This window comes from Leptosomus discolor, chromosome 18 (assembly GCF_034619465.1).
Source record: "Leptosomus discolor isolate bLepDis1 chromosome 18, bLepDis1.hap2, whole genome shotgun sequence".
NCBI classification, from domain to species: Eukaryota; Metazoa; Chordata; class Aves; order Leptosomiformes; family Leptosomidae; genus Leptosomus; species Leptosomus discolor.
The window spans coordinates 14,074,431-14,084,455 of NC_141408.1; the positions used below are offsets into that span (position 1 = coordinate 14,074,431).

At 60.0% G+C, this 10,025-nt stretch overlaps 1 protein-coding gene across 2 annotated transcripts; it reads left to right on the top strand.

Annotated features, from left to right (window-relative positions):
• Positions 1 to 5,752: 5,752 nt before the first annotated feature.
• On the top strand, positions 5,753 to 8,498 carry MRPS23 (mitochondrial ribosomal protein S23). Of its 2 annotated transcripts, XM_086475260.1 has the most exons (6): positions 5,753 to 5,840; positions 5,991 to 6,158; positions 6,696 to 6,773; positions 6,889 to 7,016; positions 7,895 to 7,899; positions 8,288 to 8,498. In XM_086475260.1, exons 1-6 carry the CDS (start codon positions 5,797 to 5,799, stop codon positions 8,435 to 8,437), a joined length of 573 nt encoding a protein of 190 aa, XP_086331386.1. In that variant the 5' UTR covers positions 5,753 to 5,796; the 3' UTR covers positions 8,438 to 8,498. The 2 variants fall into 2 exon arrangements, with proteins under 2 accessions (XP_086331386.1, XP_086331385.1); XM_086475259.1 differs by lacking the exon at positions 7,895 to 7,899 and having other exon boundaries at positions 6,889 to 7,012.
• Positions 8,499 to 10,025: the final 1,527 nt, after the last annotated feature.

The following is a 10,025-nucleotide window of genomic DNA, read 5'->3' on the forward strand; positions in this document are numbered from 1 at the left end:
TGGCGTTGAGCTCCCTTGGGCGGTCTAGCGCTGGGCGAGCCCCATTTCGCGTCATGTCACAGGTCAGTCCTGCGGGAACCGCTGGCTCTCCCGGCAGCACCGCGATAAATGCCGCTGCCGTTCCTCTCCCCGCCTGCTCAGCCTGCGCCTTCCTTGACACGTTGCCTCCGAGTCGTCTTCGCGACCCAGCCGTGGTTTGTGGTGGAGGGGAGCCCGGAGGGAGCCCCTGCTTTCGCTTCGGGCTGGTCTGGCCGAGCGCATCCCCGAGGCGTCCAGCACCCTCTGCTCCCTATGATGCCACCAGGAACCCGCCGGAGCCCGCACCGGGCTGCCCCGCCGGGGAGCAGAGCTGCGGTGCCGTGGGAAAACGGGGAGAGGAAGGTCAGGCTGGGGGCTGCGAGCTGGAGCGCGGGGAGGGGACGGGTGTCCCTGTGCGACCGCCGCTCGCTGCACACGGGGGGTGCAAACCCCCCCCCCCCCCGGGCCTCACTGGCTCTTTCTACCCTGTCAGCAAAGGTTTTGTGTTGGGGGGGTCCGGCGACCACGAAGGGTCCTGCGCCGAAAGCGGGCACCGCACCCGTGGGCACGCAGGGTTGGCAGCGGGCTGGCGGCGGGCGCTTCGCGGGGGCTTGGGGATGTCTTTGCTCACACAGTCTAACAACTTGCCTTTAAATACCGTAGGCTAGGCAAAGCCTCTCTGGATGATGTCCCTCTGTAGCCATTTCAAAATATCTTGGGGGCACAAAGCATCGTTTTAAGGGAGGATGAAGAGTGATTATTTTTATGTCCTTTAAAAAAAAATAAATAAAAAATCGGGTCTAATGAGTAGAAAGGCCACTAAAACCGGCTTGGAAGCCAAAATGCATTTCTTACATAAAAACGTACAATTCTCAGTGATGTTTGTATCACTTCTCTACAAAATGGTTTAAAAAGAACAAAACAATCTGTGACGTTTGTGAGTGTTGCTATTTTAGAATTTATTTCCATAAGTGATTTTTTTCTTAAAGATGTTTAATAGTAATTCATATAATAAAGTCCTGTTGTACTGGTAACACTTGGGTGTATTTTGCTTTTTTTGCTCCCATTTCTTTACAGGGGGGAAAACGAAAGGAATCGGGGTGGGGAGGGAAATGCTTCTTCCCTTCTCGCCCGCTGCAGCCGTGCCCCTCACGGCTGCAGGTGCCCAAAAGCCGCCCTGGCTCGTTGCCTCCCGGCTTGTGCCGGTGCTGAATTTGCATCCGATGCTTCTCTCGAGAAAGCGAGCGCCGTGGCAGACCCATCGCCCTGTCTGCATCCAGGAGCAGATTCTGCTTCCTGCCGGCAGGACGTTCCGTTCAGGAGCAGGTCCCCTCGGGTGCCCGCGGTGGGAGGGTGCGAGAAGAGCACCGGGAGCTCCCGGCGAGAGCCCAGGGTGCGGGGAAAGCCCTGGCACAGCTGAGGATGCTCTGGGGACGCCCCGTTCCCCGTTGCGCCCCGCTTCACCGCGGTGGGCAAAGCAGCGTCACCCCGAAGCACGCGTGGGGCACCCACCGCTCCCCTCTGCCGTCCCCACGCCAGGGGTTTCAGCCGGGGTCCAACGCAAAGAGGGTCAGAGGCTGCGAGGGTGGGCTCTGCGCTGGGGAAACCGTCCTGGCACCGAGCGTGCTGGGGGAGAGCACCCCCCGACCCACGCTGGCTCCCCTGTGGGAGCTCGCCGGCTGCGCGTGGGGGGACCTGCCTCTCAGGAAAGAGCGGAGAGGGAAAAATCCTGCGGCTTTCCCGCTTCGTTCTGGAAATAACAAGCCTCTCGGGGACGGGGCGTGTGAGACTTCTTTAAACTGTTTCATTAGCGATCGCACAGCAACTCCTCCGCGTCTGTCAAGCAGGCAGTCTGGCTCCTTCGCGGTGTCTCCTGGCGGAGTGGAAATATGTTATTATAATGAATTATTTCTGAAATACGTGTGTTATTCATCTCCAACCCTGCACGTTTCTGCGCTGTGCCGAGCTGGCGGGATCACCGGGTCTGCGAAGCTGGAGAGCGCGGAGCTGGACAGCGTTGGTGGAACTGCTCCCGTAGGGGCCGGTCCCGGCATCGCTCTCGTTGGGAATTGCCTGCTCGGGGCGCTGGGCTTAGCTTCTCCTTCCTTTCCTGTTCCTTGTGATGGGCTGGAGGAAGAAAACTTTCGGTGAGAAACTCCTTGGAGGCTGAAAAAGCAGCACAATGGACCCAAAGATGAGAGGGGTCTGTGCTAGGTGTGAGGGAAGGGCAGGTGCCTGTCAAGCCCCACTTACAGGAGCTGGCCCCATGTCCCCAGCCAGCACCCAAAACCTCGGTCTCAAGCCCTTCCTTTTGGAGAAGAGTAGGACTTTTGGCCTGTCCAGGCTGTGCTGTCCTTGAGAAATACTCTCCCTGGGCAGGGGAGCAAGGCAGCGTCTCGCTGGAGGGGCTGTGAACCACGGGGACCACTCCACGCCTCCACCTCCGCTTGCCGTGGGCAGCCCTGGACTCGCAGGAGGAGGGTTATCTCCCAGCGGTGGGCACAGCGCTTCGTGGGCAGCGCTGGGTGGCAGCGGCAGGGCCGGGCGGGGGGGGGGGGCATGTGGAGCATCCCCCTGGCTTGCAGGGCCGGGGCCACGCGCCTGCGAGCGATGGGGATGGCATCTGCTTGCCCTGCGCCAGCTGTCCGGGAGCAGCGTTCGGCTGCTGGCGGGATTCGAGCTCCCCGGCCTCACGTCTGGCTTGGAAACCTTCCCTGCGAAAGAAGATGCTGGAAAAAGTCGAGGCGTTCTTGCCTTAAATGTCAACAGCATCGAAATGCTGGAGAAACCCTGGCTGTCGCCTTCCTGCCGCAGCCAAGCGAGCTGCTGGGAGCCCGCGGGGGAGCCAGGGCTTTCTCAAAGAGCTGAAAAGATCCAGGCCTGCCCAGTCCTTTGAGCAGCTCAGATGCAGCCCTGGAGCTGTCCCAGCAACTCCCTTTCGAATTCTTCTGCTCTACGGGGGCAAGCGTTTTTCTTCCAAAACTGTGTTTTAAGAAAACCAGCAGTTGAGAAAAGCCCAAGACTGAAAACCGTGGTCAGATGACGACGAGCGCTGGAGGTGTTTCAGGCTGGCATCGAGTACCTGCTGGCTGTCAGTCTGCGGTGGAAATTTACTGCCCCCTTCCTTCCCAAGGCTGGAAGATGGAAGGAGAGATGGATTTCCCCCCCCCCCGACTCCCATCAGCTCATTCCCAAGCTAAGGGCTGCACCTAGTGACCAGACATCGCTGGCTGCCACGCACTTCTCCCGAGTCACGGCATCACAGGGTGGTCGGGGCTGGAAGGGACCTCTGCAGATCACCCAGTCCAACCCCTGGCTAAAGCAGGTTCACCCAGAGCAGGTCCCACAGGATCTTATCCGGGCGGGTTTTGAATGTCTCCAGAGAAGGAGCCGCCAGAGGAGTCAGGCTGGTGGAAACACTGACCTGGGGAAGGCTGCACAGAGCAGAGAGCCCGGGTGCAGCTCCTGGATTTTATCCATCAAGGTCCGTAACACAGGCTGGGGCTCCGTGCTGGGCAGCCAGGCACCGTCTGCTGCCACCTCCTGGGCCCAGCAAGCTGTGCTGGGGCTGCCCGGGGCAGGATCAGGCCACGGTGCGACCCCCGGACAGGACTCGTGCAAACCACGGCGGCAAATCCCACCGGTCGCTCTCTGTCCGGGTGAGACCCAGCACCCAAAGGCGGTCGGGGCGAGGCTGATCCTCCCCACATTCCGCTGCTGGCGACGGTTTGCAGCCACCACCGCTCCTCAAGCTCCACGGGGACGTAGCGGTGCTCAGCTCAGCGGACGGCAGGCAGGGCAGACGTGAAGCGCCACGGGTGGAGAAGCCGAGCCCCAGCCGCCAGGGACGCCATTCCTGCTGTACGGAGAGAAAGGAGTTCCCCGAGGAGGCGCGGGCACAGCACGGCGATCTCCGCCGCGGCCCTTCCTCATGGCACCAGCCCGCGTGGGCGACGGCGGCTCCTCCGTTCCTTGGTGCCGTGTCCCTCGCCCCGGGGCAGCCCCCACGGCTCCGTCAGAAGCGGGGGGGCAGCAGCCAGGCGGCCCTGCCAAGGTCTGCCCGCGTTCGGCGGGGGCACGGGGGGACAACCGCTGCCTGTTTGCCGGCGCTCGCAGCCCTCAGGCCCAGGGGGGGGCTTGAGGGAGGCCCAACTGGTGTCACCATATTCCAGGGTTGGCGCTAAGGAGGAACCCTGGTATTTTCGGACACGGCCCTTCCTTTTTTTGCCTGTCCACAGCACCTCCTGGAGGGCTGCGACCCCAAACCCTGCTGCTGCACCCCCTCACCCCCCGGCAGGCCCCCAGAGCTGGGCTCCGGCCCAGGAGGAGCGGGTGTTATTTGGAAGCAGAGGATGGATGGATGCTCGGAGCCTAATGAAGAGACTAAACCTACCTAATGAGAATTTAGCTGGGAGTTCACCATGTTGCTTTCACATTTGCTGTAGCTTCCAGCCTACCTAGTCCTCAGTCAGGAAGTACATTCAGTCCCCAAAAGCGATGAGAATCGCTGCTTTTCCTTGGATTCGTGAAACGCCAATACGCTGTGAGCTGAGGAGTCTTACTCCAAGGGCAAACAGCGTCTCGGCTCCTGTAGGAATAGTGTCCTACCGAGCACTATGTGTACCAGCCAGAGCACACAACCCAGAGCTTCGCTTTGGCCTTAGTGTTGCACCAAATTACTGGACGGTACTGATAAACTGAGTAAAGTTTGCGTTGTCCTCTGGTCGAGGTGGTTTTCCCAAGTACTAACAGTCCTAAGAAGCTTCATCTTTTTGCCGTGATGAGCAGGGAAATCGCTCACACTGCAGAGACCCGTTCATCCTAGCTGAGTGTCCAACCGCTTCCCGAAAGCCGCGAAGCTGAATGTTCTCCATCCCGCCGTGCAGTCTCCTGCCCACGCCTTCTGGGGTTTGTAGCAGCTGCTGGTGGGCGCGAGCGGGTCTGAAGGCTGGGCTGGGGGTGAAGGCGAGGGCTTTAGTGGTGGGTGCCGGGCTCTGGCCCAGCGTGTCCCCCCGGCCCCCGCACGCCCCTGGCATTTGACATGGCGGCAGCGGCTGCTTTTGCGAGGGGAGCTGCCTCCGTCCTAACGCAGGGGCACCGGCTCCCCCAGCTGCTCCGGGGTAGCCGCCATGGGCACGGTGGGCTGCTGGACAGACCCGAGCCCTCGGTGGGGGCGAGCCCCGGGCCGGGGGGTCCCTGCGCTGCCGCTGCCTTCACCTCCCTCAGGTGCCCGACATGGCGGCAGAGGCCTCCTGAGGAGACGCGGCTTTCCACAGGCCTCGGGACTCCCGGTCCCTCCCGTGCTGGGCCTGAGGGTCGCCGTCCTGCCCGGACAGACGCGGCCCCGCCGGCAGCCCCCTCCTCGGGCCTGGCGCCGCCATCTCCTCAGGGGAGACCACCCCCACGGAAAGGGCTGCCACCCCCGTGTCCCTCAGGCGCCACGGGAGGCGGGCGGGCTGCGCTGCCCAGCCGGGGCGGTGGGTCCCGGTCCCGCGTGTTCGCGTTAGGGCAGGGGGCGGCCGTGGGGGAGGGCGGCGCTGGCCCTTTAAATTGAAGGGGTGGGGCACGATCCGGCTGAGCCCCCGCTCGGCCATCGGCTGGCGCTGCCTGGGCGCCACCTTCCGCCGCCGCCCTTCGGCAGTCGGCTGCATGTCCTGGCAGCGGCCCGGTCGGTGGCGGCGGCGGCGGCGGCGGGGGGCGTTTCCGCTTCCGGGTGGAAGGGCAGGCCGTTGCTACGGTGGCGGCGTTGCTGAGGGAGGCCCGGCCGCCGGTGCCGCCATGGCGGGCAGCCGCATGCACAAGACCGGGAGCGTGTTCAGCCGGTGCGAAGGGCGATGCGCGGGGTCTCCTGCTGCCGGGCGGCGCTGGGAGGGCGCACCGGGAGGTTCCCCGGGGAGGGAGGGAGGCGCAAGGCCGGGGCGGTGCGGGTGTCCCCTGAGGTTCCCCCCACACCGCTCCTCTTCCCCCGGCAGGACCCGGAACCTGCTCCGCATCGGGGTGATCGAGAAGCCGCTGTGGTTCGACGTCTACGCCGCCTTCCCCCCGCTGAGGGAGCCCGTGTACCGGGTGCCGCGGCCGCGCTACGGCAAGGTGAAGGACGTCATCCCGCCCATCTTCTACCGGGAGGACGAAGTGCGAGCGTGAGTTACCGCTTTCCCGCCCCGGAGGGCCGCCGGGGGGTGCCTGAGCTCCGCCGTTCACCGGGGACGCTGCTCTGCCCCTCGTCGCTGGCCCTGCGGAGGGGTTGGGGCGGCCCTTGTGGGCGCTGGTCCTTCGGGCGCCGTTTTCTCTGCTCGTTTATGGGGCGGAGAAGCCGCGCGGTGCTTCGGCCGTGTCCTCTGCCCTGTGCTGAAGAGGCTTCTTGGCAACAGAAGAGGCCGGTGCCCCTCAGCCGTGTTGGGTGGCCGGGGTGGGCTGCCCGAACCCGCTGCGAGGAGGTCACAGTGCTCCTCTGGCTGCCGAGGTGGTGAAGGTGAACTAGGGTTTGTTAAAAGAAGTAAAAGATTCTGGAAGGGATATCTCCATGTAACGTAATAGCTGATGGAAAAGGGAGAAATAGTTATGTGGATGCTTGTTGTTGTAGCCTAAACTAACAGACTCTGACGTTGTTTATTTCCGCTGGGACATGTCCGGTTTTGGTGGTTTGAATAATGAAACTCTCTTATTTTTTTGAATAGGAAGTTTTACAGAATTTATGGCAGTGGTCCGAGACCTTTCGACCTGTCGCAACCAAACTACAAATCTACTTGCCAGAGGTAAGATTTATTTACAATTGAACTGGAAGTGTTTCTGAAACTTGTCCCTTTCTCCTCTTAAGGCAGTGAACCAAAACGCTATTTGTAAGAGTAAAAATACAATCTTGGAATCTAGGTTTGTGGAGAAATTCAATGAACTGAAGGAAGAAGGAAAAATTGAAGAGGAAGACTTGTTTGAAGAGACAGGAAAAGCCCTTTTAGCCAGTGGGATAATCCTGCAGAGAAAAGGAACAGATAAAGTAAGTATTAAATGGCCAGTGGATTCGGAAAACTTCACTTCCAGGCCCTTAATGTTGAATTACTTTGAATTAAATTCTCGGCAAAACAGTCCCACACCGGATGGTCGCGAAATGCTTTGCTGTGCAGAGCGACCTTTCCTCGTAGTCGTGGACGTGACTGGACGGGGTTTAGACACTTCTCGTGGGGCGGAGGAGAGGAGCACCTGCTCTGGTGATGAAAGATTTAAGTCTCCAGTGCTTTCAGATCATCCCTGGGTGTGTGAACCGCTTGGGAATAGGTGTGTGCCTTACCGGTGCGTGTCACCGGTGCGTGTTCCCCCGGGAGGTGGCAGAACCTCTGGTGCCGAGGGAACCAACACGCTTTTCCATCCCTGTCCAGCAGTGGAGCAGACTGATGCACCACCCCCCCAGCCCCCCACCTCGCGTTGGTCCGAACTGCAGTTGTTGCTGTAAATCCTGCTGGTTGGGTGGTTGTGGCTTGTTTTGTGGTGGGGGGTGGTGGTTGTTGTGGGTTTGTTTTTAAAGGCGTTCAGCTAGCGGTTTGTGGTCTGGGGGTGGTTTGCTGGTATTGAAAATGACGGCCCAAAAGAGCTGCCCAGAGGTTCTGCTGCTGCTGGTTCCTCTAATGTACGAGGGGGGAAACAGCTCCTGGGCACGTGGAGCCGTTCCTTCAGGCGGTTGTTGTGTAACTCCCAGCATAAATGGGGGTAAAAAACCGAACTGAAGGCGCTCCCCGTCGGGTGGAGTGGAACACGGCTGCTCTGTGACGGTCAGAAACCTTGCCCGTGGCTGATGGCCAGTTCTGCCAGCGCGGCGGTCGAGCACCCTCAGGAAGGAGGGAGAAGAGCCGCTGGTAAAAGCTGCGGGTTTGGGGCCCGTCAGCACAAGTCACCCGGTATTCCCTCCTGTAACACGCTCTCCGTCGTCCTCCTCGCCCGCTTATCTGTGGGCCGAGCGCCCGTCGTGCTGTCCCTGATGGAAGGGGCTGAGGAGGAGCGGAAATGGGTTCTGCCGAAAGCGCTGTCCAGCGAGCCTGTGAAATCACTGACTCTTTCACCTTTTAGCTGAGGTCAGCAGTCTCGGTTTGAATTCCTTGCCCTGGCGATACCTTAACGCTGTATTTTACCTTAAAAATAACCCGAGCGTGAGCTGGAGCCTTTCTGTCGGCTTTTTTTGGGACGTACAGGCGGGGGCTGCTGCTTGCCGTGGCTGCCCTCAGTCGCCCTTCAACAGGAACCTTCTGTGCCCCTGGGTTTGTTTTTTTTGTCTTTACAGCCGGATCATCGGGATGCTGAATCCAGGGACTCCGCGCTACACCTGCAGCTTCAGACCGTGCTGGAAGAGATGCAGGAGAAGAAGACAGACCAGGAGGAGCAGAGGCCAGAGCTGGCAGAGAGGCAGAAGGAAAATCCCGTCCCCTCCTAGCGGCCGTGCTGCGCCGCTCGGCTGCAGGGTGGGCCCTGCTGCGGCCGTCACCCGCTCGGGACCCGGCGTCTCTGCCCCCGCAGGCTGCTGCCTGGCGGGGAGGGTGCCCTGGTGCCCCGGCTCCGGTGCCTTCCCTGGTCACGTCTGTGCCGCACGTTCCTGTCCTTCCGTCCCCCCCGTTCATAAAAATGGAGAGAATCGACTTTTTCAGAGGTTCGGGAGTGTTGTCTCAGATGAGACGTTGGAAAATGTGAGTGTAAAAGCGGAAAAATTAAACGTTTTCTTTAAAAATTGGAAGCAGCAAAGAAGTTTCTTGCACGTGAGGGCACAGGCTGTGTGACAGCCCCGCAGCTAGCGCTGCCCTGGGGTGTTCCAGCGGCTGCTGGTGCCTTTTCCCAGCTGCCTGGGGAGAGCTGCTGGTGATAGAAACCAGTAACGGGCTCCTCCTGCCCCGCCGTGGGCTCCAGTTCGGAATAGCGCGGTGTGACAGCACCGGGTGACCTGGGTCTTGGCGCTTTTCTGGTGACCCCTCGTGACTTGGTCCCCTCGGGAGGGTGACGGGCGCGGGGCTCGGCTGTTTGCTGAAGGGAAACCCCGAGTGCTGCTGTGGCAATGGTGACGGCAGCTTCGGGGTAGGGCGACGTAGGAAAACGACGATCTTACCTCGGAGGCCGTTAGGACGTCGCTCTTCCCGTGCCTGCACGCCCCAGCGCCGTATTTCTTAAGAATTTTGGCTTTGGGCTACGTGAAAAATGATTAGTGTTTTTTTTTTTTTTTTAAATTTTATTTATTTTCCTGTGGGTTTTTCCCTTTTATGTTTGTGGTTTTTCTTTGTTGTATTTTTTCTTTGTAAAAAAAAAATAAACCCCAAACTGCCACCACCACCAAAGACTTACCAATCCTGTCTAATCTCTCCCTCCTTGTCCGCCTTCCCCTACAGTGGGGAGGGACGTGTCCTTTTCCTTTCCTACCCGCCTCCCAGGCCCGTTCTCCGCGGCGCCGTGGGGTGACACTGCTGCTGTACGTGAGGCAGAGATCTCTCTCACGGGTCTGCGCGGGACGGCAGTGGGAAGGAGGGTTTGAAAATGCCGGGGGTTGGGTTTTGTGTGGCTCGATTCGCTTCCTGGTGGCGATGTGATCGCAGTAGAATGACACAGTTATCCTTGGGAGGGCGAACTTTATTCCTGATTCTGTAAACAGATGACAAAAATGTGTAAAAATGGGATTCGGTCTGAAACAGCACTGGAGAGACCCGAAAGGAGTAAATCATAGCGAGCCCTCGGCTCCTCGGCGGGCAGCCTGAGCCTGGGGGTCTCCCTCGCCCGCAGCGGCCTCCTTGGGCTGAGGACCGAGGCCAGCTGCCCTCCTTCGGAAGCCTCCGGCAGCCGGGATGTGAAGGTCCCTCCTCACGCCTGGTTTTCCTTGCTTGGGCCGAAGGATTGTCACCAGCCCAAGGGACGAGAGAACCACAGCTCCGTGGCTCCTGCGCTGCCGCTGGGTGTCTTGGCCTTCCATGGATTTGTTTTTTTTTTTTTTAGAGATAAAAATTCCATTCTGAGCATCCCGTTTGCGGTTTTAACTGTTGGTG

Bases quoted from the DNA above. Each gene is read 5' to 3' on its own strand.
- MRPS23 (XM_086475260.1), top strand. From the start codon at position 5,797: ATGGCGGGCAGCCGCATGCACAAGACCGGGAGCGTGTTCAGCCG. The intron at 5,841-5,990 runs GTGCGAAGGGCG...TTCCCCCGGCAG, and splicing joins ACCGGGAGCGTGTTCAGCCG to GACCCGGAACCTGCTCCGCA. The intron at 6,159-6,695 runs GTGAGTTACCGC...TTTTTTGAATAG, and splicing joins CGGGAGGACGAAGTGCGAGC to GAAGTTTTACAGAATTTATG.